General features: G+C 40.3%; 1 protein-coding gene across 11 annotated transcripts in view; it reads right to left on the bottom strand.

Annotated features, from left to right (window-relative positions):
* Window positions 1-5856: 5856 nt before the first annotated feature.
* LOC145470706 (proteasome activator complex subunit 4-like) overlaps window positions 5857-18565 on the bottom strand; it is a 48209-nt gene continuing 35500 nt past the window's right edge. For 7 of the 11 annotated variants that reach the window (XM_081454529.1, XM_081454532.1, XM_081454535.1 and 4 more), the window contains 18 exons: window positions 17569-17629; window positions 17376-17474; window positions 16915-16984; window positions 16343-16468; window positions 15618-15695; window positions 15408-15482; window positions 14622-14726; window positions 13015-13106; window positions 12190-12321; window positions 11468-11718; window positions 10724-10800; window positions 10594-10650; window positions 9899-9970; window positions 9170-9325; window positions 8926-9000; window positions 8447-8531; window positions 7400-7533; window positions 5857-6858 (listed from right to left, as the gene is read on the bottom strand). In XM_081454529.1, the coding sequence (XP_081310655.1) occupies window positions 6724-6858; window positions 7400-7533; window positions 8447-8531; window positions 8926-9000; window positions 9170-9325; window positions 9899-9970; window positions 10594-10650; window positions 10724-10800; window positions 11468-11718; window positions 12190-12321; window positions 13015-13106; window positions 14622-14726; window positions 15408-15482; window positions 15618-15695; window positions 16343-16468; window positions 16915-16984; window positions 17376-17474; window positions 17569-17629 (1880 nt within the window). In that variant the 3' untranslated portion in view covers window positions 5857-6723. The remainder of the gene's footprint in view (window positions 6859-7399; window positions 7534-8446; window positions 8532-8925; window positions 9001-9169; window positions 9326-9898; window positions 9971-10593; window positions 10651-10723; window positions 10801-11467; window positions 11719-12189; window positions 12322-13014; window positions 13107-14621; window positions 14727-15407; window positions 15483-15617; window positions 15696-16342; window positions 16469-16914; window positions 16985-17375; window positions 17475-17568; window positions 17630-18565) is intronic. The other 4 variants (XM_081454533.1, XM_081454531.1, XM_081454530.1 and 1 more) reach the window with 4 other exon arrangements.

Here is an 18565-nt window from a genome sequence, read left to right as displayed (position 1 = left end):
GTAGTTGTGAGAATTTGGTAGCACATCAAGAAAATATCTCCTAGTCGATTTTGTTTATCGTTCTCGCTATACTTCTCTGCTTTTCCCTTTTTGAAACACCTTTTGTAAACCAGATATTGATCTTAGAAATCTAAACTTTCAATATCTAGAGAATAAACAAACGTTGATCTGTTGTTAAGGTGGCACTTGAAAAAATTGAGAGTTTTGTGGTATGTTCAATAACCTGAAGATATTTAACGAAAGTAACGCTTCGATTTACAGCGAAAGATAACTATCTCGGAGATCACATGACTTTGGAATGTAGTTTGTAATCTTTGAACTTTTAGCCCTCCAAATTGACAAAACTTTCGTTACCTTTGGGAAATCTTCGGAAGTCTTCGCAGATCTTCGAGTGATCTCTAGAGTTTTATCGTCGATCATCTTTGGAATATCTCGGAATCTTCGTATTTCTTTAGAAATCTTCGTTGTTATTTGCAAACAACATTTTTGGCCAGAGTCTTGATACTCGTTTTAGAGTGTGTTTCAGATTGTTGAACATGTTTGCAGATAATTTCATGATATAATCGTGTGTTCATGTGATTAATTCAGATGACCTTCCGTACTCCTTCAAAAGTAATTTTCATTGTCCTGGCATTTTTTTGCTTTATTGAATTATGTGTTTGAAGCTTTATTCGATGAGAATTTAATGTTTGAAGATAATTTGAATTCTGGCAAGACAATTTATTTAATTGTTGTAGAGAGAAGTTCGTTGTCGTACAGGTCATTTAAATCTCATTTTGCCTTAAAACAACCCACCCAAAGTTACAGTACTTCTTCGATTCCGCGATAAAACTTTCGCGTTTTGACCACAAAGATTTAGATGGTGTTGCCAAATATAGTGCCACCGTAAAAACTCAACGTTGTTTATTCACTTAAAATATTTCCCAAAATCATTTCCACCAAAATGGTGGCTTCCAGAATCGAGATCTCAGATTAATTACGGTCGAAGGTTAGCTATTGAATTATATATATCATAGGCAGCCCAAGCTCTCTCTATGAACCACACAAGCAACACAATATGGCATCGAATTATGAGGGTTTATATGGGATTTTCTACAAGATATCCCTTGAGGTAGTTAAGAGTGAAAATTCTCAATAAAACTGGTCTACCTTATTCCATACGTGTGTTGTTTGCTCCTGGTGTGGTTATTTTACCGATTGAACTTGATTTAAGCGACTTTTTTGAATTCCGAGTTTCCATTTATAAAGAGAGGACAAGTGTCCTCTCTTTATAAAGGGAAACTCGGAATTCAAAAAAGTCGCTCAAACCTCCATATCCATGGAGGTAGTTAAGAGTGAAAATTCTCAATAAAACTGGTCTACCTTATTCCATACGTGTGTTGTTTGTTCCTGGTGTGGTTATTTTACCGATTGAACTTGCTTTGAGCGACTTTTTTGAATTCCGAGTTTCCCTTTATAAAGAGAGGACAAGGCGAAACACCTCAGTCGGAACAGCCTGTCGAACGAAGTCAAAAATCCCAGGCTAAAATGTACCCACGGCCACAAATCCACCGCAGAATTCAAGGGCAAAGGTTGATCTTTCATTTCTTTCCTCTAGCCACACAATCGCAACCCTGCGAGCGACGCCAGGTGGCTCTTCGCGTCCCCAGTGAAACGATAAGACCATGGAAGAGCTCCGTGTCGTTTGATCCGCGACCCAACGACCGTTGAAATCGGCGTGGTAAAAGTTACACTGTTGCTACCAGGGCCCGAAGGAGCGACCAAAGCTCGTATGACCTGAGAGCAACGGGTAACGAGAAGAACAGGAAATAGCAAACAAATTCAGCGCAAACATCTTACGAACTAATTGCGCAAAATTATTTCTTAATCCTTCACTGAAACTTTCCATCGCAGAGATTACGGCAAAACTACGACTCTTTGGTTTATGAACGAAGGTGTTTATAACACAGCAAAGAGAATATTATTGCGAGCGAAAGGAAGAATTTAACTTTAGGAAGGTAATTGTTCCGTTGGCGAAGGACAACAAGATTAAATTATATACTCACCATTAATGTTTTTATTAAATCCATTTTGAAATCATTGGATCTCCTTGCAATATGATTGGCTCTCAATGGTGCGATTTATTCACGAATCGCACTATTTTTTGCTCTAAATCACATCTTTTTCTCAGCCCATGAGAATGGGCCAGTAAAACATAACAACCCATCAGATTTCAAGATTAGTTTACAGTAATCAATAAAATTTCAGGAAAATGAAAGGCAAAAAGCCACTGTGTGGAGAATTTTGCAAATACTATTGCCAAAACTTTGTTGTTATTGTAGCTTTTTTTCCAAAAAATTTGACAAATTTAATTAATTAGTTTCTGAATGACGATTATGAGCTCCTTTAGGCTGAAAACCTACTTTAATGGAAGTTCCCAGCTTTCAGTGTCCATTTTGACGAATATTTTGGCTATTTTTCTTCAACATCTGCTCAAGATCCGTATGATACTGAGTCCAGTAAAACATAAACAAACGAAAACCACACAACAACAAATTCAGAGTCATCTCAAGAAGGTAGATATTTCCAGGTTTCCGGTAGTTTCAAACGAAGCAGCAAAACTGCTCAACTCTGTTGCTGTGAATAAACATAGTCAACATACGCCACACTGCACAAAATAGTGAATGAACGAACGTCTTACGAAGCCGGTGCCAGTCCCGCCATCTTGGAAATATCTTAAAACAAATGGGGCTTCCAGAACTTGACAAGGTCCTGAGTATTGAGTCCTACGCCGAGGTGACAAAAAGAAACGGAGATGACAACTAGCTGGACCCCTTAAAATCATACCATTGAACGGCATTTAAAAGAAAAAAAACGTACTATCCACTTGGCATCGTACACTCGAGGGAGTTTCAACACTCAAAAGAAATCGATCGCAGAATTACACAGGATATGCACCTTCAAATTTCTTCTCCAAAGACAATGAAAAGTCGCAGCCTCAACCACAGAAGAAAGGTAGGCCTTCCATAATTGATTCAGGCGACGAAAATTGCACTTTTATACCTGAGGTAGACTATTTTCGACTTCAGATCAGAATTGCTAGTTTCTTTGTCATGCTCGAATGAGTTTTCGTCACATGACATCGTTTTGCATACTAAATTAGACGTAAAGGCGTTTCCGGTTCCGCTTTTTTAACAAACAGGCTACTGGAACAATACACCAAAAATCTAAAATTTAAGGCGATAAAATTGTGCGATTTCAAAATGGATCTAATAAAGTGGCAATTGCACTCCACTCTGTTCAATTACCATTATTAATACATCCATCTCCTCCTGCTTTATCTTCTTCAAACGAAGAATGGCCAGATCCGACGTCACCAGGAACACATAAATTCATGTCTCCACACTATGATGAAGCGTTTGGTTTGACGCAAATTCCACAAGTAGTCATGAATATTGATTTCAAACTAAAACCAATCGTTGAGAAAACGTCGCCGCATATTTTCACGACTTGGATTTTCATTCTTATGTAAAACTATTATATCACTTCAAAAATATAATAAATACCTTCGACTGTTTGTAAAGATTAATTCGTGCGGCCGCCATATTTCGTTAAATAAATTAATTAAATTTTTTGTAATAATCTTATTAGTCGATTCTTGCAGGTTTATAGACATCCCTTGGTAAAGACCTGATTGCATACGAATCAAAGCTTATTAGCTATAAGCTAGAAACAAATAAAAAAAATAAAAGAACTGCTTTAAACCGTTTTTAAAGTTTGATATTTGTATGACGTTAGGGAAAGTACGCGACATCCCAAAAAACAACTGCGAAGGAGACTAACCTCGGGGTGCAGCTTCCCTGTTCCCCTACCATTCCACGTGCTTTTCCCTTTCCGCGTTTTGTTTTTCCTAACCCTCTCCTCTGCGTTCTGACATACGAAACCCGTGTGTAAGTTCCTGGTTTCCCAGGGGGTTTCCTCCGACGTTAGCCTTACATTTACTTTGAATCCCAAATGCAGTGACACCCAGCGTAATCCCCAAACACTTCCTTTAGTACTAGGTGTGTTTCTCCATATGTTCCCCTTATTATTCCAGTGTATCCCGGCAAATGTACATATGTTTCGCTGTGCATAGCACAGGACTTTCCCCTAGGGGTTTTTGCCGCCCGACGTTATCCGTGGGCTGTCTTGGCTTGTTCTCTACACCGTGCGTCCCAATGTGCTACCCGTTAACCAGAAGAAACCTAGGGAGAGTGTAATATCGTAGCCGCTTTTGAAGCTGTTATAGGAACAATAAGACTTCCCCTCTTGTTTTGTCACTAGTACTAGCTCAGTCAGCCCTATGCGCCCTATGCTGGAGAAACATAATATAATGATTTTGGATTTATGATGTCATGATTTTTGAACTGAGACTAATTCATCACTGATTTTTTTTCTGAAAGGACCCACTGGTTGATCTCTAACTGAAACCGTTAAATTACATCACTTACAGAGAATTAAGAATGAAATTCTGAACGGGAAGTGGAAACAAACATTTGGAGGACTTCAACGAATTCTCCCCGTAAGAGTTTTAAATTTCCTTTACATATTAAGGCACTGTTACCGAACAGTTGTAAGATTTTAACAGTGATGTATTCCAAGAATCTATCCAATCAAATCATGAATCTTTAATTGCAATCATTACAAGAACCCGTCGGCTAAGGAACAGGTGGCTATGAGGACAACAATGCAGTCCCACAATCCACTGCAAGACGAGACTCGGCCCATTTCTTTCTCGTTTCTTAAGTGGCGAATGCATTGACTGTGGATTCTTCAATGGAGTTTTCTCGCTCATTATACCGCAACTTTTGAGCGTTCCCTCTTGTACTTCCTCGCACATTTCTTTTTGAAATTCCCGTACATTGTATTTGCATTCGTTCCCCTGTGAATTTCTTGCGCGTTTCGTCGATGACTTCGTGTGTTCCCCTGGGTTTCCCGATAGGGTTTCCTCCCAGTACCATAGCCGTACATTTTTTGACCCTTGTGTCCCTTCATACATTTACTCTCGATCCCCCCTATGCCCCCCCCCCCCGACCATGCGTTCCCTATACATTTCGTGAATGCTTGAAAAGGCGTCTCATATTGCATCTTGTGATTGAAGTACTTAAATATTTTTAAGGGTCTTCAAATAAATCGTCGGAAGTACTTGACAAAAGGCCTAGCTGAACGTTTTTCGTAGCGAGCACCGTAAGATCAGCCTGAAGGACGTGGACTGAGGCGCAGCAGTTGTCCGTTTCGTGATCGGTCGCTGCCATTTTCGTGACCCTTAGAAATTTTTTCAACTATCAACGAGGTTTTCTCAACTTAATTAAAAGTGAAATTTGCAAGTAACCACCCAGTATCGAACCCGGAACCTCGTGTTCTCTAACATCCCTCTAATGCTCCTAAACTACCGGGTTGATCCGCCAAATCTCCGCAAAATTTAATTATAAAACGTCACTTAATGAAATATTGATAGAGTTGCCCCAACCATCAAATAAAAGCTAACCGCAAGCAAACTGGTGTGAATATGAACAATTAAGCATTTGGTGAGTGCGCTTTTCTCCATCAACAAATTATAACCAGTTTCTACCTTGTCCAGGCCTAAACTAAAGCAGATATGGCATCGTCCATTCTGAAAGGCTTGGTTATCAATAATGGCATCAACCGTTAAAAATGGCATCGACCGTTTACGAAACAGAAATCAGCGGAGGCTTTCCCCACTCCCTGCGCACCTGACTTATTCTGGTGATCACCCCAGTTGCCAAGGGCGCGGAGTTTAATCAGACTTAACGCAAGAGGTGATTTTGAGGCTTTTATCAAAACTAAAACAACAAAATATGCCAGCAAACATCGTATGTTCCCGAGGTACCGATGTACCAAAACTTTATTTCCACATTAAGAACGTTCATTTTATAAAACCCAACGTACAATAAACGAAAAAAAAGAGATAACAGCAGTGACTACTATCAACTAGTAATCCATCGTATTGTACAACAGGTCCATAAATTGGCGTACTTCCCTGAAGTAAGACACCGTAAGTGCGAAAGAGCGGTGAAATTTCGAGTGAGTTGCATTCGAATCTTACGGCACTTAATCGTAATCTTTGAAGTTACCAAAGCTAAAAACATTGGGAAAGCGTACGATTTAAATCTCAATGAAAACTATCTAGTCTTTCTCAGTACGAGTCACAAAGTATACGATCGTGTGTTGCATTGAAGATAAACATGTAGTTTACGAAAACAAACTATCCAGTACTAAAATCTAATTGCTGTTAATATTGTAATTATTGAAAGTTCATAGTTCAAAAGTTTAAGTCTCGAGGAAGTTATACCTCGTAATTCTTCGGTTCCTGGAAGACAATTCGATGGCCCGTCACGATACACTGGACGGGAATGCGTGACTGGCGGAGTGCCAGAGTGTCACGCAGTTGTCATGTAGAGCGAGTTACACTGGGTACCAAATTTTCCTCTTATCAAGGTTGCGTGACCAACCAGCGTGATCGCAACCACGTGACACAGAGATTCTTCTGACGTCGCTTCCGGTGTATCAGAAGCGAGAATAACTGGAACACTTCATATTAATTATAAATGTCGACAGTAAACAGAACCTTGTAAAAAATCTCTTTTACAAACAGGATAAGTGTATGGCCACAGTTCTAGAGCTTGTTATCAACCCTGACACCGTCAAGAGAGTTTGTTCTGTAAACAAGCCTTTATTTGTTTTTCAAGCGTAATAGCATGGGGACACTAGAAGATCTGTTAACACCAGCAGTTGATCCTCCGTGAACTTCTGTTTATGTTCTTGCCAATTGTCGTGGTGGGTTCGACGGAAATCCGACATGACTTTCTTTACAGTGGCCTAGCGAAACGACAGAAAAGAAAAAAAACTTAAAAGTTAATCCTCCTTTCAATGGCGTTCAATCGAATGGTCCCACACCAGTCTTTCATACTTAGAAGTGAAAAACCAGTAGTACCTGAGGAGCGTTCTGCTCGATAGCTTTCATTTGAATGGTCGCATACTTGGATTTCATTCACAAAAGCAAACTACTTATTTAAAACAAATTGTGTCCTTGATTTGCAAATAGATCTGTTGGACATGGTTATGCGTTTGAGAGGCATACAATCTGCATTCTATGTATAAGTCTCCGATACATAAGTATTAAATCTTTGTGACTTCTTGATTTCATTATTCTTTGTTTAGGCAAGACCCGCCTAGATTCGTCTTTGCTTCGTGCGGGCATACCCAAAAGTGTAAATTTATCTCCCTTTTAAATAAATAAAAAATACGTGTGAATGTGTGTGTCCAACAAAACGAAGAGAACACACTACATTTTAAATACCAGTTGCAAGGCGGACAAAGAAAGCCCCCGCGTTGCCCACGTTCCTCCATTTTCTCTTACCTGTATGGGATGTGGGTCATGAAGATGATCACCAAGGTCCAACAAGATTTGTGGCATCCACGAGGGGACATCGTAAGGGAAGGCCTGGACACAACTAGCTAGACCCAGGACTCCAGCGTGACGATGGATAAGGGCTGGGGACGAATCAAAGACTTGATCAAAAGAATGTATAGAACTTTCGCTAAACGATGAGAATACAGTTACGTCATGAAATACTGAGGAAAACAAAACCTGGACGTTTTCGACTTTTATTTATTGAGTTAAGAGATGGGTAACGTTACTTTAGCTAATTCTGTTCATGTTGTTTCGCTAAGATTTCTAAACTTCCAATTGGCAGAGCAACAGTTATTCTAATGGCCAAAATCACGACCGCATATAACAAACAAAGATGATATTGAGCATTATAAATGGCACTTTCACACAAATTGAAATAAGATTGAATAACGTCTGGCCGTTGTTTTCAGGCTTGCCAGAGTGCAATCCGTTTTAATTTTCTACAGTTTTCTGCCCATCCACTTTCCCTGTTGACTTTCTTGTGTTTCTTTTGAGTTTTTTTTTTTTCAGTGTTAAGCTGTTGTAGTGATATTTCAGTTAATTCTGTGACCAGATCAGCTCTAAAATTGCTTTAAATCGCAAGATCTGGCCCCTTGAACGGACGGACCGCTTTGGAGAACTAATCGACAGCGAATGTGTGAAAACATCGTGTATTTCAACAGCACAGCAAGGTGTATGGATATGAAAGATCATTGCAGTTATATGTACACAACTTACGCAGTTGTGAAAATAACGAGACCTGAACAAGATCTGAACCCATGACCTCTTTGATACCGTACAGTGCTCTACCAATTAAGCTATCAAGCCAACAGGAAGCTGGTCACCTTGTGAGTTCGTAATTTGTTGGGTCTCGTATTTGACCTATGAATTTAAAACGTTGCGTATCACCAATCTTAGATGTTCGCTACCACACAAATAATCGTAATTTTGATCACACATTCTGCGCATTATCGATGATATTCGACCAGATTGTAACAAGTTTGTCGTTCGTACCTGCATCATTGTTCAGTCCATTTGCACCAATCACTCCCTTCTTCTTTTTCTTGAGCTTGGTGTTTGCCATCTTTGTGAACTGTTTCTGTAAAAAACAGATGACAGATCATGAATTGCTGAGCATACAGCCCTGTACCTTAGTTCAATTGTTGTTTCTACCTGTGTGTGAATGAAACCTTAGTGTAGGACCATTCAAATGAAAACTACTGAGCAGATTTTTCAAGTGGTACTGTTATGACCATATACAGGGTTGATCTAACTGTTAAGTCTTTGCATGAAACCCTAGCGTGTGACCATTCAAATGAAAGCTATTGAGCAGTCCTTTCAAGTGGTACTGTTTATTATGCTGTACAAGGTGGATCTAACTTTTAAGTCTGTGGATGAAACCCTAGTGTGAGACCATTCAAATGAAGGCCGTTAAGCAGAGCTTTCAAGTAGCACTAAAACTAATTTCAGAGGTGCCAGCGTTAATCTCGTACCTGCAGTTCGTCATCAAGCTCAAAGAAGCCGTAATGAACCAGGCCACTGAATGTTACAGCCGCCATCTCTCGAACCTGTGGGAGATGAAAATGTAATAAGAAAGGACAAATTGAGGGAAAATGACAACAAAAGATAACTACAACAGCAACAAACAGGACGACAATGACTAAAACACCTGCGATGGCTATTGAGCTCGTTGCCATCAGTTGTAGCATTCTGATTGGTTCTCAACAACACATTTACCTCTAACTGCTCGTCTGCTAGGAGACTGAGCACCAGGTCCTTCACGTCCAGAACGAACTGAGGGTTACTGGTGATGGCGAAGAGGTTGGCAAAAATCATGACTTGTAGGTATTCCAAGACACTTCGCCTCGGATGCCACAAGTTATTACTAGCGATCTGACAAAGGAAGTGAAAAAAAAAAGAAAAAAGAAACTGATGACAAATGCCTACAAAACAGGAAGCTTGAAAGTACGATAAGGTTACGAAATCACATTTAATTTGGTCTTTCTTGAAACCTATACGCGTTAAAATCGAGTGAAGGATGAATGTGGAACAAAGTTCTTTGGAGATTCTCTACTAAGCGATGTTCATGTCAATAAAAATCGTGACACTGCACGTGGCTAAACCAAGGAGGAATCATCGGAACGTGACGCATGACAAGGGAAACTTATCGCGTGACCAGATTTGGACGTGGCCAGGAGGACGTGACGCGTTACCAGATTTGCACTTGGCTAGGGGAACGTGGCATGGGACCAGATTTACTCATGGCTAAGACGTGGCGCGTGACCAGAAAATAAGATTCTACCAAGGGCGTTGAACATTTTGTTGGTTGTCTCGTTGTTCTAAAGTCCACCTCGCCAACAATAGAAAGAGTACGGACACTAACAATTAAATAGGTTTAGCCTAAAATGTCATAGGAACAAGAAAGCAACTGACATTTCAGATATTTCAAATCGCTTTAAAACGTACTTGTTTGACGGTGTTCAAGGCCAACGGTATCATGTTGAATGGCAGCTCCATTTGAGAGAGGTACGCAATGGTCTGAGGAGAAACGAGTTTCAAGAAAACGTTAAACAAAACACTTTCAACCCACATGGCTGGCAGCGTCCCTCCACCCCTACAAAACGTATATGGGTTATTGACCAAGTGTGAGGTCAAGATGGCTGGATATTGGTCACGTTCTTTTTTTGCGAGTTTATGGACCGAGACGTAGTGGAGGTCCATAAACTCGCAAACAAAAAACGAGGCCAATATTCAGCCATCTTGACCGAACAAGCTTGGTCAATGAAGGATTTACTATATGGCTTTCGGGGAAATTTTTCTTGCGGGACACGGCGGGTAGTCCCGAGCGGGCGAGATAGCTCCATCTTGCCGCTCGGGTAGCCAATCACAGCGCAGGATTTGATTCATCTTGCCCGCTCACGGAGCTTGCCATATAATAAAACTGCTTATTCTCACGTGATATTGTGGTATCGATTGGTGAGGTAGAACCGTACGTTATCAACCTACAGTGGAATCCCACCTTCTCGTTATTACGGCCACTTTATTCTGGCCCGAAAAAAAGGTCAGTCAGTCGTTTTCTCATTTAAAGAAATATGGCCTGATTTTTGTGGCCCGTTGGTGACCGGAATACCGGGACTCCGCTGCATTTGTATTCTACTTACCCTATGGCAGTAGTGTTGAAGTTCTGGATCGTCTTCTTGAGAATCGAAAAGAATTATCTGAAGGAAAAACACGAAATTAGCGGTCACTTCAGTTATTAATTTACTCTAAATTATTTGCCAGAATGCTTACCACAGGAAGAAGATCAAAGAATTCCTCAGGGCAGCTGTGTAAGGTGCGCACTGCATGCGATAGGAGCCAGTTTGTCACTAAAACAAGATAAAAGAAAAAGACACTAAACAAGAAAACAACAAAAACAGCAACAACAAAATACCCGAAACTGAGTCTTAAACTATCCTTGGGAATAAGGTTAATCAAACTGTAAAGCCGGGAAGAAACGTGCGAACGAACGAAAGACTTATCTAACCGACCGACCATCCGACCGAACGACGACCGAACGACGACCGAACATCGAACGAACCAAGGAACGAGTTCATCCATCCAACGAACCAAGTGACCCGAGCTACTTAAAGGGGCTAGGTCACGCAATTTTAGGCAATTTCAGCACTGATCAAATGGTCATAGAATTAACTAAAATATCACAAACACGGTTCAAAACTATAGAAGAACTCAAACAAAACACAGGAAAGCCAAGAAGGGACATGCATGTACAAAACTTGTGAGGATTAAAATGGATTGCATTCGGGTAAATTTGAAAAACGTCGGCCGACCTTTTTTCAAATTCATATCAGTTTATATCAAAATGTCATTTACACAGCTGGAAAATCATTCTCAGTTGTTATGGGGCCGTGATTTTGCAAATGAAAGACTCTTGCTCTGCCAATTTGACGTTTAGAGATCATACTTACCAAAATTAAACAAAATTAGCTAAAACAGCGTGACGTACCCCATTAACTTCAAGATGAAACTACTCACTTGTCTTCAACCGTTTGATGGCTTCTTTTCTGTCGTCACTATCACGTGACTCATCTTTTACCACGTCTTTCTCGATAACTCCGACATTTGCTACACTGACGTCACTTCCACCCATCTCCTTTTCGCGCGCCAATTCCTGTAATCCTGCCAGTTGCGGAAGTACCTTGCTGACAAACTGCTTCCGGTTTGGGGAGCGTGTCGGCGCACTGTTGCGCAGTTTAAGGTCGTACATCAACACGCTACAAAGAACACTGCCAAGGAAACAAGATGAAGCTGTTAGCTCGTATAATTTGAAAAAGAGCAAAGAAAACAAATCGTTTTAAATACATAAAAGACTTGGGCGCCCCTGTAAGAAGCGCATTTTGTTTTTGCGTTTTGTAATCATTCGTGGCAGATTGCTAGCGAAACCATGCCTTCGTATCTGGCGGTGTTTGGCAAAGAAATAAAACGAGGAAATCAGAAGCACGCAAAAGAGTAAGCACAGAGCGCGAATTGCACTAGACCTGCGCGAGAAAGTACTCGTTCCACGCGTGCCCATGAATGTTGCGCCTAACATTAGAAGGAAGGTGGGGGATCTGGCGACTACCTGTCACAGACCATCACATTGCAATAGAAAGTAGCATTACTCCCACCAGGTTATTTCCAAAAAATGTTGGAACAGACTCAGTTTAACCCTTATGTGTAAGTCATCTACCACTTGCAGCCCTGCACTGCATACAAACCTTCCAAGTCGATCTCGTACGTTCTTGTACGGATGGTTCAGATGGGTCTCAGCTACAGCCATCAACCGGTGAAGCAGTTCAGGGACTCGCCATTCCTGCTGACAAAGCGCTCCTTGAATGAAGTACAAACGACTGAAAAAGGAACAACACAGAGGTCAGAAATAGGGCTTTAAACGTTAAAATTCTACACAAAATTAAAAGAGTAGCACAACGCAAATGCTATTTTCAAGCGGGGAACTGCGCTAGAAGTCACATAACAAAACGTAGTTATAAGTAACGCAACGCATCTATCACGTATTAAACCGAACAGCACTAGATTTCACGTAACGTAGCTATAAGTAACACAACGCGACTTTCGTGCATTCAAGGGAAAAGCATAGACTTCATGCTACGTAAGTATAAGTAACGCAAACAACTTTCACGAATTTAAGGAAAGAACACGAGAGTTCATAACGCAGCCATAATTAAAGTATATAACGAGCAAAACTTAAATGCAAAGCACAAGAATTCACGTACAAAATTGCAACTATAGGTAAAAAAAAGCAGCTAACGTAGCGATAACTCAAAGACCCAGTTTTGACCAGAATGCATTGCGCACCGTGCAGCACTGGAAAACAAGAGACGCGCGATAAGCATAATGGTCAATACTGGATCTTTAATGTACCGTATTATATTATCACCAAGGAATTGCAAAAACAGTTCTTCACCTGAAGACACCACAATGTGATGGCTTTCTTTCTCCTCATTACATGTCCGCTTGACAATATAATGATGTTGTACGGAGAAATTACATGTGATCACTGTTAAGAACTGGACTAAACTCACCTTGAGTCAGAGAATGAGCTGCGTTGATCGTCCAAAGGTTCTTCCAACAACAATTCTAGAAAACGATGAATGCGACGTGGATCCCGACTCTCCTGCAACAAAAAATCCCCGATGAAGTTCATTGAAATATTTTGAAGTATTTATCCTAACTTAAGTGTTTTAAGGACGTTCGCGCCAATTGTTATGTGTTTTAAGGACGTTCGCGCTTATTGTTTCTGCGCATCCTTACTGCGCACGCAAATTCACACGCCACTTCATGCATGAGAGCGCGCACTAAGTACTAAAATAAACAATGACAGGGCAGATGGCCATTGCTATAGCTTTGCCTGGATTTTACGATCTTGGACGTTCGGTGACCCGTACTTTTCTTTCCAGAAACAGACTTTATTTACAATTATCTCCACATTGTTCAAAAATGAACAAAAAATCAATGTGGGAAGTTAAAAAAATTTCAAGATTTCTGTCCCCGGGACATCGAATCCTACCATCTTGCGGCTGCAAGGGGCGTGAAACTATGGTCGCCAAATGCGAACTTGTTCTTTAAGGAACCTCACCAGTTGACTAAATTCACTTAATAGGTCCACTTAAAAACAATATTTGGCAGAGAACATTTCACTTCCAAGATCTAATTGCAATATTTTTGGGCTTACAGACACTGTGGCCTTATTCGCTAACGAAGGGGAATTTTTCATTTTAGGGTGTTCTTCCGGGCATGTTCTCTCCAAAACGAAGTCGGTGACCCCCCATTTTTTTACATTTCTGACATAACTAACTCATCATCTTACAGTGGTGAACGTTTCAGAAAAAAATCAATGTTGGAAAATGTTCGCGCGAACGTCCTTAATTGGAGACAGTGTAAATATCGTGAGCTAAAATCGAGCTTCCTCGATCAAGAGATTCTACTAGCTTTCAGTTGTACGACGGCAGCTTGTTAAATTTATCTTTGTTTCGAGACAAGCTCGAATAATTTATGATTTGCTATCAAAGACAAACCTCCCAAAGTTGACTTTTACCAGTAGTTTAACTCTATTGCTTCCCTATCTGTACACTGCGTTTGCTTAAGGCTGGTTTTGCAAGCGCATAAGGATAAGCATACAACGTACATAGATTACGGTGTCTTTTAAGGCTGGTTTTCACATTATAAGCATGAGGAACACGCAGTCACTGATGATTAGCGCATCTGTTAGAAAATGTCTCTGACATAAGACCCTACTTAATTGTCTTTGACTATGTTGCTTATGCTTACGCTTACGCGCCAGGGAGAACCAGTCTTAAATGAGCTCAGTCACGGTATTTTGAGTTATTTTGGCCACGGATAAGATTACCTTAAATTGAAGAAAACCTGAAAATAGTACTTCAACAAGATAGAAAAACACCAAAGAGATAATAATAAACCATAAAAGAACAAGGATGGTTAAGGATGGAGAAGATTGACACGGATCATAAACGAAGAACTTGAAAAATTTAGGCTAAACTTTTCAAGCTGTTCAAACGGTGACGCAGCTCCTTTAAGAAGCGGTTTTTGTTAGGACATGTTCCTAACAAGGGCGCTAATTATCAACATTTTACTGTGAAAGGTCATTTGGTCCATAATAGCAGAAGCTCACCACAGCAGTAGCCATGCAAGTACCCCAATCCTCTAAGGTCTCCACGTTCACGGCCGATAGGGCCTTTCTCAGAAGAGGCACTAGAAAGTCCCACAGATTTTCAACCTAAAAATATGAAAAACTGATCAAACTCGGGAACAAGCAAACAAACAAACATATAAACAAGAGAATGAAGAATGTGAAGACATGATTGATCATCGCAGTTATATACACAACTTGAGCAGAACAAAGAATATTAAGCTTTAGAAAAGAAAAGCAAATAAACAGTTCTCCTGAGGGAGGTTCTCGCTACAGTTTTTTTGTTAGATTGTAAGAAGCTTACGAGGCAGCAATGTGGCGAAATGGTCGTCAATCCGCTGCCACGAGGCGTCATTATAACACATCTTCCACTCCTAATTCGTGATTGGAATATTCAGTGCGAGGGAACGGTTTTCATTTGAGGGTCGTAGAACTGAAACCAAAGCAACCACTCTCGCCAATCACAAAGGACTTAAACAATCCAGTGAACCAATCAGAACTCGAAGCAAGTACATGTAGCTGACGCAAAGCGCGGGAAAACGTGTGTGAGCGAGTCAAGATTGATTTTGGTATTACGTCTGATTGGCTGACAAAGTAGCACGAGTTCTTTTTAAGCCGATCGCTTAGCGTCGCAATGTAAAACCAAAGCAAACGCAAATTACTTTCGACACTCAAGTGAAAACTCTTGATTCTGGTTTATGTAACTAGAGATATGGGTGTCCAAAGGTAGATTAATACCTACGAAACGCCTCACTTGTTTGTCTATACCTTTTCAAATTTCCAGTGTTTGCACCCGCGGATAACAGCGGCGATGATTTCTACAGCGCACCTTTGACTGCTCTCCTACAAAAGAATAAAAAACAAATACACAAACGGGTTATATTAAAAGAGCTGAGGCATTTCATGCCGAGCCACATAGCGTCTAAAGAAGAGATCAGTGCGAGGAACACGAAGTTACATGTACACTGTTTACCTTACCTGTGGGTCTATACAAAGTCGTTCAAGATGAGGCTTTATTACATCTACAAATGTGTCGTCAAAGTTTCTAAATAGACCCTGTTGAGAAAAAATATACAACACTGATTAGTAAGAAAGATACTGCGCCAGTTCTTACCAGTTACAAAACCGATTACTACCGACTGCCAATTCGTGGCGGGGACCCCATTCTGACTTTTCCCGCCACTGTCTGAACACACGCAAATGAAAAGTTTTGTGATTAGCTGATACGTGCGCCGATTTTTTCCCGCCACTTTGGGCGCGCGAATACTGGCGCGAATTGGTTAATAATTTTTTAATCAGCTCAGTTACAGAAATGAGCATTTCGACTTTCCCAGCCCCTCTGGGTTATGTAGAGAGATTATTGGTGACTGCTACTTTTAAGACCAGCGACATCATCCAGATTTGTCGTACGACGTCCAAATGCATGGTTCGGTTGATTTTCGAAGCAACTCTAGCGTTAGGCTCGATTATCAGTCACTGGTCGGGAAAATCGAGAGAACGATACAAATCAAACGTTCTCTAGTGTTCACTGGTTAGAATTCTATGACCGGTCAATTTTCCAACAAGTTTCGCATCCATTGCTCAAAAAATGACCAATAAAATTTCTACCATCAAGTGTGATGAGCGAAATTTCATGGGTTTTATTTAGTTATTCTTTATTTCTTATTTACGACACAACTAACGACAGAAATCTTTTCTCTGACCTTGAACAACACAAAGCGATGAACGTTGAATTTATCTTTGCCTTTCCTATCTTCCAAGGATAGAAACGAGATGAATTTTGACATAAATTCTTCCTGACTAAAGGCATCGTAAATTGGCTGCTCCTCCTGAAAAAAACAAAAACAACAGCAAAACAAGTCACTCGGGGCACCAGTCAAAGAGGACACGAACAAAGCAAGGATTGTAACCTTTGCGGCCTTTCTGGGGTGGTCATGCTTCGGAATGCTTCTCCAGGGAGAGTGGGAAGAGTAACTTTTGTCAGGCGAACAAAGATTTTCATTAGAGTATACGACTTAGCCTGAAATGTCAGTCATCTCCCGCCCCCTATATAAGACTTAAATGAACAGTGTATTTACCCTGTTTTATAGGAATAAGAACTTTATGACCTCGAAGGGATTCCCATGTTGTGAAAAGAATTACTGCAAATACTATATGAATTAACGCCAAACTCCCACACTTATACTCTTGTACCTACAGCTCTAATAATTCTTAAATAGATGACCGTGTATGTACATAATAAAACACAACCCAACAATACATATATTTTACTTACCTCCGAAAGTTGGTCACGTGTTCTCCCTAGAATTGGCTGTTGGTCTGCGGGAGCATAGGTCAGCAGTTTTCTAGACAAAGCATGCACAGGCACATGTTAAATTTGTTTACTTAGTGAAGCGTGCGGGAAGGTTTCTTTTACAGAATTTTACAAGAAGAAATAATAGACTTTTGTTTATCCTACAATACAAGACGCGTCTAACTGTGACACACTTCGTTTCTGTGAACAAATGCCCGACCACACTGAGTGGTCTGCAGTTAGAAGATTAATAAACTATCTCATCTTGTGAGAAATCAAGTCATAACTTCATGTGCAGGCGCTAAGCGTTTGACTAGAAACACCCTAAGGCTTGCATTCTGGTTGTTTGGAGGCGTTAGAAGGTCCAAACAATTTGCACGGTTGCTGGCCACGTGAGTGAAAACACTCTATACCATAGTTCTACTGTTTATTCAAATACTTACTTTGGCCATGTATAGTAGCCCCAGTGAGTTTTATCGATGAAAACACAGCCTTCCCACTCATTTTTGGTCTTGGGGAGATCACTAGACGAATATTGCAACCTGCAGAATGAACAGGAAAAAATAGAGATTTATTTCACCAGAAAGTATGTATATTTATCAACTCTATATCAGGTATCTAAAAGTCATATCTTACCATCTGTTATCTTCCCGATCACCGGGCTGAATAACTGTTGTCGTGGGCTCTGGTAGACCAGCTGAAGACAGAACAAGAATAGACTGTGTATTACGCTATTTATCATATGACTAAGAAAATTACTTCATTGTGATTGGCTGAGAGCAGACGAATTTATCGTTAATTCTTAATTTGTACTGCGGTGAAAATTAACACACGCGCGTTCATAATTTTCTCCCTCATATAATGAACGAGTAATCGTTAAAATGTGAGAGCAATTAAGGATTTACGCTACTCGTGATATTTAAAAATTTTGTCAGATTGCACTCGCCCTAAGTCTCGTGTAATTTTAAGACAATTTTCAAAAATCACAGGTAGTGTTAACCCACAATAGGATTCGAATTCATACGATTACCTATACTACTCTTAAAAATGGCAACTACACTTAGCAGCTAATCACTGGGGACATCAAAAACACTCTACAAAAATACTCCCGTTGATCTGAATTTACACATTTTTCATGTTCACCGACTTCCTCAAGTTTTGGTCATCCCTGATTATTAGTAGTTTTTTTTATTACCTTTATGTTTTTCTCCCTGCCTAGACTACGTAATCCATTATTTGGACGTTCCCTTCGACAGCTCCAGGCTAGCGGATTTGCTGCTTGACTAGTAGTTGCTCCAAAAAAGGGCTTTACACTACAACACAATGTCTCCAACTTACCCAAAGAGTAGCCTACAAAATTAACTGCGGCAGTCGAATAGAACAGCAAAAGTTCGACTTTGATTCAGACATGAATTTAACATGTGCCGAATCTAATGCATACATTACGGATACATAATATAATTTATATTTTACTTTCAAGGTTTTGTGTTGAATTAGCAATTAAGTTCGACTCCATTAAGTTCCACGTCTGAATCAACTGTCGAACTCAATCATTTGAGTCGACCCAAATGGGTATAAGGTTCGGCCATGGTTGGGCACATGTAAAGTTGGACGTTTCAACAGGACCTGAAAG

This window comes from Orbicella franksi, chromosome 15 (assembly GCF_964199315.1).
Source record: "Orbicella franksi chromosome 15, jaOrbFran1.1, whole genome shotgun sequence".
Lineage (NCBI taxonomy): Eukaryota > Metazoa > Cnidaria > Anthozoa > Scleractinia > Merulinidae > Orbicella > Orbicella franksi.
Note: the sequence above shows the minus strand (reverse complement) of the source record. Positions and strands in the feature narration are given on the sequence as shown.